The sequence below is a fragment of the Podarcis bocagei genome (assembly GCF_964188305.1).
Source record: "Podarcis bocagei genome assembly, chromosome: 15".
Lineage (NCBI taxonomy): Eukaryota > Metazoa > Chordata > Lepidosauria > Squamata > Lacertidae > Podarcis > Podarcis bocagei.
In genome coordinates, this window is record NC_138141.1 from 45,931,811 (window position 1) to 45,951,097 (window position 19,287).

Consider the following 19,287-nt stretch of genomic DNA (forward strand, 5'->3'; position numbering starts at 1 on the left):
TTTGCTGATGTAATTAAGACACAGAATATTGTCAATGGCCTCAACTTAAAACCATGTAAATTCTTTATGCAGTGTCTATCCTGTTGCAAGAATAAGATTAAGGTTGCACGCAAGGGTAGGTGCTCAGATAGGAAAGTAAGTGAGCCATTTGAGCGTGTACATTGTGATTTGGTTGGGCCACTCCCACAGTCATTAGGAGGTTCTAAGTACTGGCTAACCCTGATAGACCAGTATAGTAGATATTGTTGGACTTATGCAATAGCTGAGAAGTCCCAAGCATTTGAGAAGTACAAGGTTTTTTGCAACTGGGTAAAAACACACTTTAACAAACCTATTAAGAACCTGTTTTCTGACCGGGGTGGGGAATTTGTTTCTGAAGATTTTGAGAAATTCCTGGAAGCGCAGGGGACTACTCATGAGTTATCTTGCCCCCGAAGTCCCTGGCAAAATGGGCTTGTTGAAGTTGTGCAGCGTGACCTGCAGGCAGGGGTTAAAACTTATCTGCACGATGCTAATTTACATACCAGCAACTGGCAAATTTCATATTACCAGAAGCATGATACAAACTGTAAATTGGAATGGGGTTGCTGTTTTCCAAGATACTGATGGTATAAATGATACTGAGGAAGAAGAGGGAGAAGCAGCAGCAGCAGGAGAAAATGGTGCTTCTGAATTAATGGGGAAAGACAAAAAGCCTGTTGAATCTGATAATTTGTTTGAGGATTTAAAGTCACAGGCACCTGAGGGGAGGTTAGATTCTCTTGGGTTTTCTGACTGTGAGCTTAGCCTACAGGCACCTCTTCAAACTGACAATGATGATTTACAACCTGAAACTAGTGGTTCACTTAGTCCCATTAAGTCTGAGGAGTCTGACTCTCCTTCCGGACTGAGACGTTCAGATAGAAAGAGGCAGAAGCCACAACGTTTCGCAGATGAACACTTTAATACCGTGTATGCCAATAAGGCGGTTTTTGAGCCCAAAAGCTACAATGATGTTCAGAATTTACCTAAGCACCAAGCTGTAAATTGGTATAAAGCTATGAACTCCGAGATAGCTTCTTTAAAAGAGCATAACACTTGGTCTCTCGTACCACAAACCCCAGATATGAGACTTATTGATTCAAAATGGGTTTATAGAGTTAAAATGAATGACAAAAATGAAGTTGTAAGGTACAAGGCAAGACTAGTTGCTAAGGGTTTTCAACAAATTCCAGGCGAAGATTATGATTTGTGCTATTCACCAAGTGTAAAATATGAAACAGTTAAGCTTTTGTTAAAAGATGCATCACAACGTGGACATTCTGTTTATCACCTAGATATAAAAACTGCATATTTGTTTGCAGATTTAAAAGAACAAATTTTTATGCGTGTTCCTGAAGGCATAGACGCTGCTGAAGGTTTGGTATGCAAATTAAGTAAATCCCTTTATGGTCTGCACCAAAGCGGAAGGAATTGGCACCAAACTTTAGCAAAAGAATTGCTAGATATTGGTTTTTCACAAGGAAAGGCAGACAATTGTGTGTTTATAAAGGAAAGGGCAAACTCTGTAACAAAAATATGTGTGTATGTAGATGACGTGTTAATTTCTACAAAAACCAAACAGGAATATGAACAGGTAGTTTCACAGTTACAGAAGAAATTTGATGTGGTGGAATTAGGCATAGCTAAAAATTACTTGTCCATGCAAATTGAGAAAGGCAATAATGGATCTTTTCTAGTTTATCAAACTGCAAAAATTGATGATCTTGTGGAAATGCTATGTTTAGAAAATGCAAATGGGAAGGAAACGCCTATGGTGTGTGGTTTCACCTTTACAGGTGAAGATAAGCCATTTCCTAACAAAACTTTGTATCGTTCTGCTATAGGCAAGCTAAATTTCATTCAAAGAATCTCAAGACCAGATATAACTTATGCTTTTCACTTTCTGGCAAAATTTGTGGAAAAGCCCACTACGCAATGTTTCTCTGCTCTTAAGAGAGTGGTAATGTACCTTAAACATACCAAACATTATAGGTTGCAGTTTACACCCAGTATTGATAAAGGTTTTGAAATTTTCTGCGATGCATCTCATGCAGTGGAACAAAATAATTGCAGGGGTGTGTCTGGTATGGTGTTTTGTTATAACGGTTGTCCATTTGAATGGAAGTCCCAGACACAAACCATTATTTGTCTCTCCACAACAGAGAGTGAATTATGTGCATGCGTTCAGGCCACTCGTGATGTAGAATGGTATCTGCAAATATTCGCAGACCTACAGATGCAAGTAACACTACCAGTAAAAGTTTACCTTGATTCCCAGAGTGGACTTGCTATCCTGTGTTCAGAGACCAATACGCAGCGCACTAGAGTCTTAAGATTACGTTTAGAATTTGTAAAGAAACTAATTGCTGATGAAATGGTTGTATTTAAATATGTTCCAGGTGACAATCAAATTGCGGACATTTTTACTAAAGCTCTTCCAAAGGTTACACATGAAAAACATGTACAAAGTATGCTTTATGTTTTTGTTCCACAATGATGAACCGCAGGGGAAATGTTGAATGGTTTCTTTAAATGTAAAGGTTCATCATTGTTCCACTCCATGTGTATGTCTTTAAGGGGCCGGAGCAAGGGCCAGAGAAAACTAACGAGACCCAGCTTTACAGCTGTGAAACATAGCAGGTGCTGCTGAGTTGTATTTGATTAAGGCGTGTCAGCATCTGGGTGTAGTATATAAGGAGCAGCACCTAGCTCTCCCATTACCCTGGGGGATGGGTTGGTGGTTTGTTGATGTATTTAGTGTAAATGGAGTTTTTGTTTTTCTTATTAAAACCTTCTTTAAGTTATTTTTGAGTCCTTCCTTTTTAATGCATGATCTCCCCAGCAAGCTCTCTGCAGCGCTACTATACTGCAAAAAGCCAACAGGGAGTTGTAGTCCAAAACATGCATTGGGTGCCAGGCTGGCAAACTCTGTCATGGTGCCTTTTGTTTCTGTGTCAGGGAAAGGGTCCCTTGATGAAAAGTTGTATTTGATGAGCTGCCATTGAAGGCCCAGGAATAATTTCGCAAAAAATAAATAGATGGCACTCGAAGCACCTGGTTCTGCCTCTTCCGGCCCAGCCGGCTTCCCTCCCCCAGGCATGTTCTCTTGCCTTCCCACACGCAAGCAGCACACCAGAAGGTGCCTGAGATGTAGAAGGACACTGGCCGCTCCAGCTGCGGCTGGGTGAGAGCAGTGAGGGAGGTGACACTGGGAAAGCGGCACCCCAGGAGCCGGGCGGTGAGGCGCTCCCACCTGCCCTGCAGTAAAATGAAACAGGGGAACAGCACTGGGTGTGCTAAGTTAGGCTCCTGAATTGGGAGGGGGAGAGATGCTGATCAGGAGTGGGGCTTTGTTCCTATGCCATGCTTATTTCATGAAAAGTATGCTCCTTGATTGTAAGAAGAAGCCAACCTCAAAGCGGATTTATGGGAGAGGGCTGTGAGGTCACATCCTATTCCGTTTGTTAACTGTTCTGAGGTTTGTTTGTTTTTTACAAAGTCGTGTATACATTTTATAAAATTAAATTAAACGGTTCTGCCACTGAGAAGAAAGGCCCTTAGCTGAGAAGGTGCTTAGAGGCTCCCCTGCCCTCTCTGTCTCTCTCATGCCCTAGCTGCCTGTCTCTTGCACCTGACTCTGATTGGTAGAGCTTGGGGGTCCTAGTCAGAGGGCACAAAGTAGGTCCCACAAGAGTGAGGTCTGCCCAGCCCTCATCTCAGCTTGGCCTGCCTCCCTCTGCCAGGCAGCCTGCCTCTCTGTCTCTGGTCCCAGGCAAAGGAGGACTGGGTCTGCCTCGCCATCACCAGCTGCTGGGTCATTTCTCAGCAGGAGACCATTCCAGGGGCTGGCCTGGGGTCTTCTGCATGCAGAACAGTGAGCTCTGCCACGGAGCTGAGCCCCCCCCCCTCAACTCAGGGCTGTCAGCTGGGTGTTATCAGAAACTGCTGAGGGCTGAGCCACCACAAGGTGCTTGGCAGCTGAAAGGATAGTGTGTGCTAATAAAGAAGAGAGTGCCCCTGAGAGTGTGCGGAGTGCTTTCTCTGCATTGCCAGCCGACTACTAGCAAGGAATTAGGTGTTGATTTGCGCTGAGCTCTCTTCTTTTACAAACACAACATGAGGAAATCTGGTGTCATCATTGTCAGAGATAATGTTTCACGTAATGTCTTTGATGTCAGAAAAAAGCAAGCTTTGCTCCCTTTCCTTCTGACTGAGTCCTGCCTTGTGGAACTCACTGCCTGGTCTGCCTGGAGTGTGCAGCTGGGCAATGTTAATGCAGACTTAATGAACTGGGGTGTGGCCCGGGTGGATTTGGGTGCTTCCGCCCACTCACCTCGCTGCTCATTCTGCTGAGAGAGGTCCCAGGGTGGGGGGCAGACAAGAGAGGCGCCTGAGGGAGGGAGAGTCTGCCCTTGTGTTCTCTGCCTGACCTTATTCCTTCTGGGCCTCCCGCAGGAGCCATGGAAGGGGGAGACACGGTGGTCACACAGCAGGTCTGCCAGGAGGACGACATGTATGACGGAGAGTGAGTACAGATGGCAGGGAAGCGGTAAAAACATTGCTGGGCTTGTTTTGGCTGTATGAACAGAAGCAGTGCCACCATGGAAGACCACCAAGCAAGACACGGAGGGAACAGCCCTTTCCTGCCGCTTCTCCCCAGCTGCTGAGGGATAGACTGCCTCTGTCCCTGGAGGTTCCACATGAAGTTATTGAGGCTAATAACCAATGATTGACTTCTCTTTCCTGCATGGATCTGTCTAGTCTTTGAAAGCTGTGGGCTGATCCAGATATATATAGATCCAGATATAGATACACACACAGGGAAGCGTTCTCTCTCTCTCCCCCCCTCCCTCTCCCAAAGGAAGACTTCCTTCCTTCCTTCCCCGCTCCCCCCACCCAGCCCTCCTGCTACTAACTTCTGCCTCCTCTTCCTCCGGTTTCTGCTTGGCTACCCAGCCCCTCCCAGTTCTGCCCTTTTATAGACCTGCAGAGTATCTGGATGGGGGGGGGGGTAGGACACATTTTTAAGGCTGCCAAGTTCCCCTCCTCCCTCCCCACTTTCACAATATATGTAGCCTGGCCTTGTGCATGGGCTGCTTTCTTTTCCATTACGGTTTCTTAAGCCATCGGGCTGCCCAGAGCAGGAGCTGAGCCAGGCGGCATGTTATGAGCCTGCATGTTATGCAAAGGCCTTTGCATAATTCCTGCTCAGTTCTTATACAAGCCTCCCCACCCATCTGCACATGTCTCCAAGGCCTTGCAGAGTTGTCTGGCAGCTCAGGTTCAGCAAAGGCTTCTTTTCCTGCTTTCACATTAGCTTGTTTCACAGCAAGCTAAACATGCTGGCATTTGCAAACGGTGCAGAATCCTCCACCCTGCAGACCTGGTGCATTTGGAGCTCCGAGTCAACAAAGAGATTGGAGCATCTGTCCTGGTCCTCTGGCCTTCGCTGTTGTGGAGGCAGGAGATTGGACGGGGGGGGGGGAGGGCAACTGGCAGCAGGACAATCCCTGCCTTCCTGCAGGACTCCTTTGGACCCTAAACCCTGGAGTCCCTGGTTCCCTTGGGTGTGTGGGCTGGGGGAGTCCAGTTCCTAGGAAACTCCTCTGGAGAGCATCACCGAACTCTCCCAAAAATAGGCTTCTGGAGGGAGAAGGAGCCTCTGCTTCTCAAGGGCCACCCGTCTCCCTTCCACTTGCAGGATGCGAGAGGTGGAGGTGGCTGGGCACCCGGTGTTGCTTGTGAGGGACCACATGCAGTTCAGCGCTCTGGGGAGCAGGTGCACCCATGCCGGAGCCCCCCTCAGCAAAGGTAAGGGAGTGCCTCTCTCCCATCTCTCTTCCTCCCTGCCTGTTTCTCTCTCTCCTGCTCAGCTGGTCTCTCCTTCTGAATTCCAGGCTACTTGGGACAGGGACGGATCCGCTGCCCCTGGCACGGGGCTTGCTTCAGCCTCAAGACGGGGGACATTGAGGAATACCCCACCCTGGACTGCCTCACATCCTTCAAGGTGCGCTCTGATTCTGACTGCCCCATCTGCTGGGGCTTCCTTGCACAGAGAGCCAAGGGAGGGGGAGGCCTCCGCTGTGGTCCTCCTGCGCAGCTTCCCTGCCTGGGTGGAAGGGGCTGCTAAGGATGCCTGTGCTTCACTGCATGCCCAATTGAGGGCCAGGATCTTGGAAGGACAGCCTCCCCGCCCAGGCCTTGCTCCTTATCTTGTTGCCCCTTCGGACAGATGGCGGGCCTTTTCGCCTGTGGCACCTGAGCTTGTGGTGCTCCCTTTCGAGAGCGGCTGGCTTGCCTTCTTCTCTCAAGGCCCTTAGGCAGGCTGTGGAAGGGATGACTTCTTCAGGCCCGTTCAACCCCAGGAGAGGTTTGGATTCCTTGCCAGAAATCCCAGAGAGCCATTGCTGCATGTCAGAGTAGAGGATACTAAGCTCAATAGACCAAGGCTCTGACTCAGTTGTGCCATGTGAATTATTACGGCTATAAGCTGCCTTTGGTGGCCACAACCAACGTCAGCCTCAACTGAGTCAGCTGTGAAGGCCCCAAAATGAGCATATTAATCAGTGTGTGTTTTAATGCCTGTGGCAGCCGGAATCCTGGCCTTTGGTCAGCCTCAGTAGAGGGAGGCCAGTCCACAAATGCTGCAGTGGGAAAGAGGATGGCTCCACGTGGCCCCACTTACTTCCCTTGGGGGTGAGAAGTCCCACAAACGCAGAACTCCCCTGGGCTTTGATTTCCTCTGGAAGGAAAAGTCACAGGAGACTTACGAGCATTTTGTGGCAGTTGCATTCACTTACCAGTATACAGGCTGAGCACAGGTGGAGTCAGCAGGCACAGCTTCACACACCCAAAATGCACTGCTCCCCATCAGATCCACGGAGGGAGGTGGCTCCCCAGAGACCCAGAATCCTCATCTCTCTCTGGGTCTCCCTTGAAAAGTTCCTGCTCTCCCCCTGGCTTCCTGCCCCAGAGACACCCCACGCCCTCAGTTACCTCCTATTTTCCTTGGTGCAGGGTGGGGGGGGGGTTAGAGAGCCACCAAAAGATGTCTGTGCCCACTTCCTACAGAGCATCAAGGGATATTTGCAGCCCCATTAACCCTCTGCTGTCCAAGCTCCAGTCAGTATCCTTTGGGTCTCTGCAGGTGACTGTGGACGGTGGGCATGTGTACGTCACGGCCAAGATTAAGGTAAGGAACTCTGACTCCCCTCCCCTTCTCAAGGCTGGATGTCAGGGGTGCCATGGTGTTGGCAACCTGTTCTTCCTCCTGCCCAGCCACAGCCCAGGCTCACACCCTTCTTCTGCCCCCCACTTTCTGGCAGGACCTGGAGAGCAGCCACAGGGTGAAGCCCATGAGCAAACGGAACCCGCTCAACAGCCAGACGGCGCTGCTCCTGGGGGCAGGTGAGTCCAGGAGGGCCAAGGCTGGGGGGGCATCACCCAGAGTGCCAAAGAGTCATCACTGCTCACCAGGCTGCCCTCTCCTTCCTAGGCCCCGCAGCCCTGACTTGTGCTGAGATCCTTCGCCAGGAGGGCTTTACTGGCAGAATCGTCATGGTGACCCGGGAGAACCACCTGCCCTATGACAAGACGAAGCTGAGCAAGGTCTCTGGGGGGCCTGGGGCATGAGCAGTGGGGCTCATCATACCTGAAAACGCTGAGGGTGGGAAGTCTCTTTGCCCCTCATTCATTACACCAGGGATCACCCAAGGTTTTCAGGGGGCCCAGACTTTCAGCTTTTGTTTTTTACAATGAGGATGTCTCTAGCTTCCGTAGAAGGAAAGTTACGGGGCAAGAGGTGGAGGCACTTTGGAAGTGATTTCTGAGAGCTGAGAGGGTGGTGTGGCTGCCTTGCCCATTTTTCCTTGCACAGAGGATCAGTATGGTGGGATCTGTCCACCCAGGACCAGCAGGAAGCACTGGCCTTCTCTGGGCAGGCATAAGGTTGCCCGGGTGCAGGGTAGGCATGACAGTCGTTTAACTGTGTACGATGCCACATTCTGCATGGCAGACATTTTGTGGCTGGTGCCCAAGGCACTACCTGTGCCCACTTGCCCAAAAGGATGGGCACCCCCTGTGCCACATGATGGCATTTTTATACTGCCCTTTAGCAGGAAGCCCACCACTTTTTCAATCCCCTGCCTTAGAAGACTGCTGGGCTGGGGAGAGATGAGCTGGGTGCTCCCAGTCTTCCATGGTGTCTTCTCCCAGGCAGCTTTGGAACTCCCCGCCGATTGAAGCCAGACAGACTCCCTCTTCGCAGTCTTTCCACCAGCAGGTGAAGTCCTTTGGTTGCTTTTCAGTGAAAGGCCTGGCGCTGTGAAGTTTTTATTGCAGGAATTTGTATCTTTTAATAGGTTATATAGATCCATCGATAGGTATAGTTTTAATTCTATAGTTTAGAATTAATTAAATGGAAAAAACTAAAATTAAGTGTTTTTAAATTATTGTTTCCCCCCAGTGTTTTTAGCTGTAAGCTGCCTTGACTCCATGTCAGGGGGGAAAGGCAGAGTATAAATAAATATAAAACAACAAAAATAACACTGGTATAAAGCAGGTCTCCTTCCTTTGCTGTTCATAGCCATTGGGTGCCAAAGCAACAGACATCTACCTGCGGTCTCAGAGCTTCCTGGATGCTCACAGCATCGAAGTCTGGATGGAGAAAGAGGTGAGTGGTGTTGCCACCTGTGAGGGGAGGGGGGAGATTAGGACACTGAAAGGAGGACCCCCCCTAACATGGATGATGCCACACAAACCCCTGCACCTTTGCGTAAGGAGGGGGTCTCATGCCATGCAAAATGGGGTGCCCCCATTTCAGAACAATGGAAAGGACAGAAAGGCAGGATGAGGAGGAGCTAGCAGTGTTGACCCTTGTCCTGCAGGATGAGGCTTTTCTTAAAGCCCAGGCCATTTAAGGACTGTGGTCAAAGGGTCAACGAAGGATGATGTTAATGGCAGATTTAGTTCATGGGGTGGACTAGATGACTCTTGGGGTCCCTTCCAACTCTACTATCCCCCACCCCTCCATCACAGTCCCACTTTGGGTCCTCTCTTTGGCCTGGCTGCAGGTGGCGTCTCTGGACCTGGATGGCAAAAGGGCAGAGTTCAGTGACGGGACCTGGCAGACCTACGACCACCTGCTGATTGCCACGGGCAGCAGGTAGGCACTGCCTCCTCCCAGGCACAAGGGTACAGTATTTACGCCCAGAGCTCAGAAACTGCTCACGCTACTGAAATTCCCCATCGCAAAACGTGCCTAGAACAATGGGAGTTTTGAACGCTGCCCCGATCCTAAGCCAAGCCATCCTGCTCAGCCCCATCTCCTCTTGCCCCCCGTTTCAGTCCCAGACGTCTCCAGTGCCCAGGCGCCAACCTCCAGAACGTCTGCGTCCTCCTCACCCCTGAAGATTCCAGCCGGATCCTGCGCTTGGCAACGGGCAAGAGGGTGGCGATTGTGGGAGCGTCCTTCATCGGTATGGAAACCAGGCACGCTCAGTTTGGGTGGGCCCGGCAAGCAGCAGGGGGGAGGGCAGGGACAGAGCAGCTGCAGGAGCCTGGCTCTAAGGAACCTTCTGTGAAGCAGGTCCCTAGGAGCAAAGAGACGCAGCTGGCCTCTCCCCCCTGCACCCCCTCCCCCAAAAGACCCCTGAGTGAGGACCTCCTCTCCTCCTTGCAGGCATGGAAGTGGCCGCCAGCCTCGTGGGCAAAGCCGCTTGCATCGAGGTGATTGAGAGGGCAGAGTGCCCATACCAAGTAGCCCTGGGCTGCCAGGTGGGCCACGTGGCCATGAAGGTGAGCAGCCCAGGCATGGAGCCAGAGGGGTTTCTAGAGAGGGAAGAGGGGGGAGCTCAGGGCCAGAGAGCCTGCTTGGCATGCTCTGATGGTGGATTGGACTTTCCACCCCCCACACCCCCGAGGCTTGGTTAGGAGGTGGCCTTGGAACAGCTCCAGGCTGGGTTATGGGGCGACCTCTTGGAAAGAGAAGTAGAAGGTGGAGGGTAATTTCTTGTGGGCATTTTCTGGCACCTGTGACGCCCTCCCAGAGCACCCCAGTGTAGTACCTGCAACCCAGGAGAAGGTGCAGGCTGCCTGCCCTCCCTGGGTGCTCCAAGGCCAACACCTGTCTCTCCTTCCACCTCTGCAGATGCTTCAGGTGCAGGGAGTGAAGTTCCACCTGCAGGCAGAGGTGAAAGAGCTGCAAGGCGAAGGAGGAAAGGTCTGTGAGGGGGGGGCAGGGGCTGAGCTCAGCGACCACAAAAGCGGGAGGCTGAGGGCTTGGCAGGTCCTCAAATCACAGCTGCCTTCCTCCTCTTCCTTCCCCACCCCCAGGTCACGCAGGTCCTTCTGAGCAGCGGGCAGGTGATCCCCGCAGATGTGGTGGTGGTGGGAATAGGTGAGTTGAAGGGTTGGGCTGTATGGAGAGAGCGCTGTCCCCCATGAGCAGCAGGGCAGGCAGCCCAGGCTCTGTACCCCACATACGGGGATGCTGGTGTTTTCTCCTCCCCCCACACCCAAAAAAGCTGGAAGCCCTTTGCACTCTCTGGCAACAAGGTACAGTGCTCTTGCCACCCACCCATTGCAGAACTGGAATGATTTATTTCTTTCTCTGTATGTTTCTATTCATTTTTCAACAATATTATCTAGGCACAGAATAATAAAAATATCTTCAGCGGTACAGCAGATGTCAAGGCAATAAGCAACTATTTTACTTTTAAAAGACAACTGAAGGTGGCTCTGTTTAGGGAAGTTTTTAATGTTTGATGCTGTGTTGTTTTTAATATTTGGTTGGAAGCCGCCCTGAGTGGCTGGGGTATAAATAATAAGTTATTATTATTATTACATATCCTTTGCTATTTTAGCTACAATGATTTCTAGCATGTCATGCCAGTTGTTCAGAGCCCAGCAGGGTCACAATCTTGGTCTGAAAGGGGGAGCTTAGTGTTCCCCTCAAACAAGCAAATCAGTAAGGACACACACAGAGAAAGAGAGAGAAAATAATTTGTAAGTCACATGGCTTGGCAAGGAGGGATCAGGCCAGGGCTTCAGCAATGCCAGGCTAGAGGCCAGGGCAAAGCACTTTGGTGCCAGCTGGGCAAGGCCACCACCTCACTCCCCCCTCTCACCCCCCAGGAGTGACCCCCAATTCCAGCTTCCTTCAGGACAGCTCCATTGTGCTGGACCGCAGAGGTGCCGTCGTCGTGGATTTGGTAGGTGGAAGATGCAGAGGACCCCCCCGCCCTCTGCCCCCTCCCCATCTCACCATCTCCTTTGCCTCCTCAGTTCATGCAAACCAGCGCCCCCTCTGTCTTCGCTGCTGGGGACGTGGCCTCCTTCCCCGTGGCTCTGCTCGGAGGGAAAAACATCGACATCTGCCACTGGCAAATCGCCCAAGCCCACGGTAGGCACTGCAGGAGTGGGGAAGGAATGTGCACACCCCTCAGGGCAGTCCCCCTCGGCCCAAGTACAGCGTTTGCAGAATTAATTGCCCAGAGCCTAGAGCTTGCATGTGTTTCTTCTTAAAGAAACATCAGGTTTCTAGTCCTTACTGACCGCAGAGAATAGAGATTGCTTTCTTGAAGAAGGGGCGGGCAGGAAAAGAAAAAGCCAGAAAGGGGTGGGGGCAGCTATCCCTGCTCAGTCGCTGTGTCCTCAGAGTGATCCCTAGAGGACTGACCACAGCCCCCCCATCCTTCCTCTGAGGGCTGTTCCCCCCTTCTCCTTCTCCCCCCCCCAGGCCGTGTGGCTGCCCTCAACATGCTGCAGAGGCAGGAGAAGCTGCACACGGTGCCTTTCTTCTGGACCAAGCTGCAGGCCAAGAGCATCCGTTACGCAGGTAGGCGAGGGGGGCACACACCAGCCTCCTGCCCCAAAGCCGCCAGGAGGCAGAGGAGCCAACCAACTGGCGGTGCCCCATAATCCCAGCCCTTCATCTGTAAGAACCCAGTCATTTAGTGTGGCAGCGCCTACACTTTGGAACTCCCTGCCCATTGATATCAAGCGGGAGCCTTCGCTGTACTCATTTTGGCACCTGCTAAAAGCATTCTTGTTTAGAAAAGCTTGTCCAGGTGCTTAGAGAGTTGAGGTGATTTTTAACCTGTTTGAACATTTTAACTTTTGTATGTTTTAAAGTACTGCCACATTTTTTTCTTCATTTCCTCATTTTTATCTTTTAGTAAATCCACTTGGCTGTCTGGGTTTTTTTTAGCCTAGCGCTGTATGAATTTTATGAAATATAATAGTAGTTTTCTTATTTATACCCCACCCATCTGGCTGGGTTTCCCCAGCCACTCTGGGCGGATTCCAGCAAAATATAAAAACATATTATCTGCATAAACCACCTAGAGAATGCCATCCTAGAGCTGTGAGCTTCGTGTCCAGGAGGGGTCTCAGTCCTCTGCCAGCTCCCTGCCAACTATCCTGTCGGATCCCAAAACTTTGCTCCCTCTTGCCTGACAGGCTGTGGGATCGGCTACACCGAGACGGTGCTCAAGGGAGATCCGAGCCAGGAGAAGTTCCTCATCTTCTACATCAGGTGAGTCAAGAGCTCCGCTTGGTCATGGGGGGAGCAGAACAGGGGCCCCAGTTGCCAGTGCAGAAGCCCCCATGCCCAGCCCTGCAGAGAAGCAACTGCCGTGCTTTGGATTGGATTGGTTGCCTTTCTGGGCTGCTTTCCATTCAGATGAAACCCAAAGCGGCTCACAAAACAATGAACAACAATAACAGAACAAGTACAGCACAAACCATTTAATTAATAATCAGTAAAACAACAGCAATTTATGAAATTCGGTCAGCAAAACGGAACCTAAAAAATAAGCTGAACATCAGAATTACAGCATAAGGCATATCGTATGATTTCTAAATCGACAATATAGCATTTTCTGATCGATAAAACAGTATTTTCTTTGGGTGGCGGTTAAGGATGGAGCGTTAATGCTGGTGACGCTTCAAAGTGTCTTAAGGCAGGGGCAGATAGATCCCTTTTCTCCCCCCCCCACCCCTCAGGCTGATGTGCTTTCTAACTCCTACTGCATGGAAGGGGAGACAGCAAGGAGGGGCCCCCTAAATGCTATTGGTCAGTGGTCAGGGATGATGGGAGTCCATTGCCACCTTGTGGGGGAGGGGTGGCAATCCTGCCCTCTTACGTTGGGCCTGACAGGTTCAGAAAGAGCACCTCTGCCGAAAGAAACAGAACTGTAGAACTGGAAAGATCCCAAGAGTCATCCTGGCTGACCCCCTGTGATGAAGGAATCATGCAGGGCTCATTCCGCTCTGGGCGGGGCGGGGCAGAGGCTTGTCAGAGTGGCACCCGTCATTGGGGGCGGGGGACATTGCTGCTGGCAAGTCCCAGGTTCATTCCTCAGAATCTCTCCTTAAAGGCAGGTCAGGCAGCAGGGGCTGATGGGAAAGATCCTGGGGGGGGGGCCATCCTGACCCAGCTCTCTCTCTCCCTTGCGCAGGGATGGCATTGTGACTGCAGTGGCCAGCCTGAACTTTGACCCCATGGTGGCCATGGTGGCTGAGATCCTTTACTCGGGAAAGATCATCACCAAGGATGAGGCAGAGTAAGTTGCGTCAGGGGTCCCCCCCATAAAAACACAGGTGCTGACCCTCACCAGGGCCACGCTTCCTCTGTTTGGGTGACCCCAGCCATCTTGTTTCCTTTCAGGGCGATGAATGAAGAAGCCCCACCAAAGAAGGCCTAACCTCTCTCCCCACCCCTTGTCAGGATCGGGGCCAGGGAGAGGCCATGAGGCTCCTAGCCCTGCTGAGAAAAAAGAGGCTGGATTTGATCCTATCAGGCACTGAAGCTTCTAATTTTTGCCTAGGTTTCTCACAAACGTTTGAAATTCCGATCTAAGCTGTCCTCTCTGCTAGTGTTGAAGGCTAAGAAAAAGTGCCTGAGCCGAGCTGCCTCCAGATGTCCCACCCTCCTTCCAAGCAGGGCCCCCATACCATGTTTTTTTTGGGGGGGAGAGAAGGGGCTGCAGCAGCTTACGGGTGGAGCATCAGCATCATCTCCAGGGAGGGGCTCTGCTCAGACCCCTGAAGAACATCTGCCGGACTGTGCAGACAACACTAGATTCTGTGGAGAGGAGGCAGCTGCCTAGTTGGTCTTGCAAAATGTAATATTTGTTCTGATATGATTAAGGCCTTTGCCACTTTTGTTCTGAATTAACTGTAGCAGCGTTCATAAACAGTTTGTCCAAAAGAACTCCAGGTGAGAGCCTTTAATGTAATAGGATTTTTGCAGGTGGATCCCCCTTAAGGAGATTTGACAGACAGACACCCCCACTAAGCCCACACCTCCTCAGATGGTGAGAGGCAGGGAGTTCCACTCTTGGCCAGCAGAGGGTGCCCTTGCCCCAGCTCTGGCTGCACTCTGGCCAGCTCACTTCCTCATTGACTGGAGGTTCCCTGGGACCAGGGCAGAGGGGAAAGCGGCCCAAGGCAGGCCCTGCCCTCCCCCTTGGCTCCCCAATTTCTCAGCTGCAAGTGTCAGGCAGGGCTGGGCCATCCCAGGCAGAAAGACTTGAGGGAAGGTGAGATTTTGTTGCATTGCAGGGGATTGGACTCGATGACCCTCAGGGATCCCTTCCAACTCTATGATTCTACGACCAGTTTGGGGGTGGGGAAGCCTCTGCTACAGAACCATCTTAAGGAGGGAGGAGAGGAAGGACACCTCGCAAAGGCATCAGTATTGCACAGGAGGGGTGACACCATGTGCCCTGGAAGGAGCTGGGGGGGCAAAGGCTGAATCCCTGCCAGGCAGCTTCCAAGGAGAGAACCTTGAGCTCAGAGGCAGAACAGCTGCTTTGCATGCAATAAAGGTCCCAGGTATAAACTCCAGGGAGTTCTTCCTAGGACAGACCTTTCAGGGCCAGGCAGGAGGAAGGGAGGGGTGTTCCCCTGCTTCTGCAGCAAGAGAGAGAGTCTCTCTTTTAGATGTAGGAAGGACCCTGCCCCCCCCCCACAATAACCATTTCTAAAAACACAGACCAAGTTCATTTAGCTAAAGCAGACAAGAGGTCCCCTTAAAAGAGGCTCCCAGCAGGAAAGCAGAACTGGATCAAATAAGCTGACACAGGATCCTTGCTGAGAAGAGGGCGGGGGGAGGCTAGCTTGTCCTGTCACCTGTTCCCCTGCCAGAGACACCCCTCACGCCAAATATTCTCCCTCTTATGTCTCAGCTGCTAAGGGTAGCCATGGGAGACACACTGGGCCCCTTCACTAGACAGCGAGAAGGCCAGGCCCCCTACCCCCCCAAGCTGTGGTGGTGGGGCTCCCATTCTGCATTCCGCTACTGCTGGGCCCCCACCCCACACAACTGCACTTGCGGATGAAAGTATCTGTGAGGGTCTCAGGTGGAGATGGCTGGATGCCCACCTGTCCTCGCTTGCCAAGCCTCTGTGGCCCTCTGCTCCACAGAGGAATTCCCCCAACAGACTAGAGGCCCCAACGAGGGTCTCCTTTCCTGGGGAGGGAGAGGAGTGGAGCTCCTCCCTTAACCCTCCTGGAGCTGCCATTTTTCTCTCTCGCAAGCCCACACCCTTTCATCCTGTGGCTGTCTGTCTCTACGGTGGTGGGAGCACCAGCAGGGCTGGAACCAGAGTGAGTGGGGGAAACGGCTAAGCGGAGCTGCTGAGAAAGTCCCCTGTCTGGCTGCCCCCCAACACCAGCTCCCAGCTGGGGCTGCCACGTTGCCCGCGGACCCCCATCCAAGGCCAGAGCCCGCGACGTCCGACTTACCCGGAGGCCGCAGCGAGGCGCGTCCACACCCATCCGGAGGCGCCGTCGGGGCAGGAGAGGAGCAGCCACGGCCAACAGTTCTTCAACTGGCAGCTTTAGTTGCGAGAGGGGAGACGTAAAGCATGCCACTGAAGAACTGCTGCGCGGTAGCCAGGCGGGCCCACCAGGCGCAGAGCCTGCGGAGCGAGCGGGGACACGTTAGACGGCGCGCACGGACCCCGGGCGGGCAGACACGGGCGCGCAGCCGCCGCCTCCCTCCCAGTCGCCGCCGCTCTGGCCCGGCGAAGGAAAGCCCTGCGCAGCCTCCCCGCCTGCCTTCTCCCCAGGCGGCGGCGGCGGCGCCCTCTGGCCTCCGGCTGGATGCCGAAGGAACCAGCAGCTTCCGCCAGAGCAGCTCTGACTCATCCCCGCTGGAGCGCCGCTCGGCCAAAGGGCTCCGCTCGCCCCCCCCCTCGGGGCCCCGGCGCGGCACGCCCACTCGGCCCGGCCAAAGGCAGCACCTCCACCGCGGGGACCCTCGCCGGGCAGCGGCAAGCCCGGCTCCGGGGCCGCCACTTACCCCGCCGAGGGGCGCGACGCGCATTCCACGCGCGTTTGCTCCGGATGCTCCGCATTCCAGCCCGTCTGCCGCGCTGAACTTCGGCCCGAGGGCGGCCCGGCCGGACTCCACCCCCTCCTGCCGGGGGCTCCGAGGCATGAATCAGCAGCCGGCCCGGGCGCGCTCCGACGGCGCGGCGGAGGAAGGGACCCCGTGCCGTCCATGGGGTGCTGTCCGGACGCCTCCCCGGCAGGGCGCGCCAAACTTTCGCGGAGTGGGAAGAGGAGTTGGCCGCCCGGGGAAGAAGGCGGCTGGTCTCGGGACTCCCCCTCGGGGTCGGGGGACAGCCACACGAGACACCCCCAGCCGGGTCTCCGCACAGGTCGGGCGCGGGGCAGCGAGACGCCCCTCCCCGGCCGGGCACAAGGGAAGGTGACCTCCGGCGGGGGCGGCGGCGGGGCGGGTGCCACCCACTGGAAACCCTATAACCGGCCTCTGGTTGCATAAGCGGCGCCGGCCGCAGCCCCGTCGCGGCAGCCCCAACGAGTAACCCTTTCGCCCCCACCCCGAAGGAGGGCAGGGACCCCGCTCGGCCCGGGAGGGGGGGAGCAGCAGGGGGGCGAGGGGGAGTCAGCGGGACCCCTGGGCGGCCACCTCCGTCGAGGGAGGAACCCCCCGCCACCTCTGTCATTCCGGGGTAGGAACCCCGCAGCTGGCCGAAGGGACCCCGGCTCAAGGGGCGGGGCGGGGCCGGGCTCGCGACTCGGCGCCCCTTCCCCTCTCCCTCTCCGCCCGCCGGCCGCCTGCCCGCCCGCCCCGCCGCACTCACCGGCTCCCGCTGCCTCTGATCAGCTGGCGGCCTCGCCTGCCGCCCAGTCGCCGCCGCCCCCCGATTGGCAAGCGGGACCAGCCAATCAGCGCCGCCGCCGGCTTCCCTCGGCCCCGAGCCCCGCCCCGTCCCGCTGCAACGTGCGAGCCAAGCCGGCCGTGATTGACAGGGGCCGAGCCGGGGAAGGGAAGGGAGAGGGGGCCCGGGCTGGGTGGCCCAGGGAGACCCCGCGGCCGCGCCAGGGGTTGCCGGGAAATGTAGTTTGGGGAGCACCGGCTCCGGCACCCTCCCGGCATGCCCGCCGCCGCCGCTGTGAGTTGGCATTTTCGAGGGGAGTAAAAGCTGCGGCGGCGGGGCGAGCCCGTTTGGCGAGGTCGGGAAAGAGCCTCGAGACTCGGAGGGGGCCCTCTAGTGAAGGCAATAGGGGAAAGCGGCGGCGGGGGGGGGGCGGGTCATCCACGGCAATTGATGCCATTCATGCCGATTGCAAGACTTTCTGTCTGGCTCGCTTTGCAAGCCAACTCCCCCCCCCGCTCGCCCGCCCCCGTTTCTTTGCTCCCGGGGTCGCGCGCACTGCAGCTTTAACGAGAGTTCCAGCTCAATGACGCAGGCAAAGATTCCGAGATGTTGCAAACTGCGGGAGCCAATCGGAAGCGCCTCTCTCGTCCTTCGCCGCCGCCCGCCAATCGGAGCCCGCCGAGGGGGCGTGGCCCAGGGAACTCAGTTGAACCCGGTGACTTGGCAATCCGGGCAGGGCGGACGATGACTGCGCAAATTGTTTAAAGGGACAGACGCCCGATCTGCCCCGCTGCGCCTCCCGCCGTGGGAAGGTGGGGGTGGGGGTGGGGAGCTCCGCGGGAGAACTCGGGAGAGAAGTGCCGGGAATCGGGGCGGGGGGAAAAGGGCGAAGCAAGAGCGCCCCGGAGCATGTGCAGAGGACTCCTCTCGGAGCCTATTTTAAAGCCCTGATGGTAGCGCAGGCCCCGTTTCCTCGCATCCACGTCTCGGGCTTGGGCGAGAGTGGGGCGCCTCTGGGGGTCGAGGGGATGCGTCACTGGCGGGAGGACGAAGGGGCTTCTGGACAGAGGCGTCGTGCGAACGCATCACGTTGGACGGCTCTTGCCTTTAAGGGCTCCCGAGCGCTGCCAATGTGAGGATGAGTCAGGGGGATTCACCGGCTCCCCACCTGGGTCGCCGCCGCCCACCTGCCCAGATGTGCTCGCCTTACACGTGCGAACCAATTCCCCCTGGCAAAACAGTGCTAGCTACTCAGCTGGTGGGGGCGGGGGAATTGTGATTCGCGCTAAACGGGAGGCAGTCTCTGAGCACATGCAGAGTGCTCACCCATTCCCTATAGCCGCAGAGGCCCGTCTCTGCCCTCCGGAGGAGAGTTTTCAGAACGAAGGCGGAGCTCTCGCGAGAGCCCTGACCTCCAGGACCTATTCCACCTGCCGCCCCACTTCCTGGCCAGAAGCCCCCTTTTGAAGCCTAGGAACCAATGCATTGCATTCACACGAACACCCTCAGCGAAGCTTCTGCCGCTTTAAGAAAGTTTGGCCGCCCTTCGCCCCAGTAACAGCTGATGGATGCAAAGCAGCAACCGGGACCTCAGGGGGCCAATCAGCTGTTTCCACATCCCGCCCACGTGATTACCACGCGCCTGAGGAGCCGCAGCGGCGGCCGTGGACTCAACGGGGGGGGGGCAGCCCACGTGCGCCACTTCCCCGAAACTGGATCTTAAAGGGGCCGCCGCCTGCATACTTCCGCCCCCCACTCCGAGGGAAGCCCCCTTGCTCTCAGCGGTGGAAAAGCGCGAAGCACCGAGTTGCGAGTTACGATTTTTTGCACGTGTAGACAGCATTGGCGAAGTTTCCTCCTTTGGAGCAAGGGTTCATCATAAGGACAAGGCGAGCCCTGCTGGCTCAGGTCACAGCTAGCCCACAATAGTCCAGGGAGTGCCCTGTTCTCCCAGTGGCTGAACAGCGAGAACGCAGCAAGCAGGATCCAGGATAGAAATCAAAGCACTGCTGCCTGTCGGTGTGGAAGCAGAGCGTGGCCACAGTGGATGGGAGCCATCAAGAACCCTCCCCTCCATGACCAAAGAGCCACATGCAGAAGGTCCAGGCAGAGCTGGGAGGAGAGACTTTGC

General features: G+C 54.7%; 1 protein-coding gene across 8 annotated transcripts in view; it reads left to right on the forward strand.

Moving 5' to 3' along the window:
* Window positions 1-14,236, forward strand: part of LOC308574496 (apoptosis-inducing factor 3-like) — a 37,989-nt gene extending 23,753 nt beyond the window's left edge. For 6 of the 8 annotated variants that reach the window (XM_081172381.1, XM_081172380.1, XM_081172382.1 and 3 more), the window contains 18 exons: window positions 4,477-4,546; window positions 5,723-5,832; window positions 5,919-6,028; window positions 7,169-7,213; window positions 7,347-7,428; window positions 7,517-7,629; window positions 8,606-8,692; window positions 9,093-9,184; window positions 9,367-9,497; window positions 9,701-9,816; window positions 10,169-10,240; window positions 10,354-10,417; window positions 11,155-11,231; window positions 11,305-11,422; window positions 11,759-11,857; window positions 12,481-12,556; window positions 13,482-13,586; window positions 13,691-14,236. In XM_081172381.1, the coding sequence (XP_081028507.1) occupies window positions 4,482-4,546; window positions 5,723-5,832; window positions 5,919-6,028; window positions 7,169-7,213; window positions 7,347-7,428; window positions 7,517-7,629; window positions 8,606-8,692; window positions 9,093-9,184; window positions 9,367-9,497; window positions 9,701-9,816; window positions 10,169-10,240; window positions 10,354-10,417; window positions 11,155-11,231; window positions 11,305-11,422; window positions 11,759-11,857; window positions 12,481-12,556; window positions 13,482-13,586; window positions 13,691-13,727 (1,599 nt within the window). In that variant the 5' untranslated portion in view covers window positions 4,477-4,481 and the 3' untranslated portion in view covers window positions 13,728-14,236. Of the gene's footprint in view, window positions 1-4,473; window positions 4,547-5,722; window positions 5,833-5,918; window positions 6,029-7,092; window positions 7,214-7,346; window positions 7,429-7,516; window positions 7,630-8,605; window positions 8,693-9,092; window positions 9,185-9,366; window positions 9,498-9,700; window positions 9,817-10,168; window positions 10,241-10,353; window positions 10,418-11,154; window positions 11,232-11,304; window positions 11,423-11,758; window positions 11,858-12,480; window positions 12,557-13,481; window positions 13,587-13,690 lie in introns of those variants that run through there. The other 2 variants (XM_081172384.1, XM_081172385.1) reach the window with 2 other exon arrangements.
* Window positions 14,237-19,287: the final 5,051 nt, after the last annotated feature.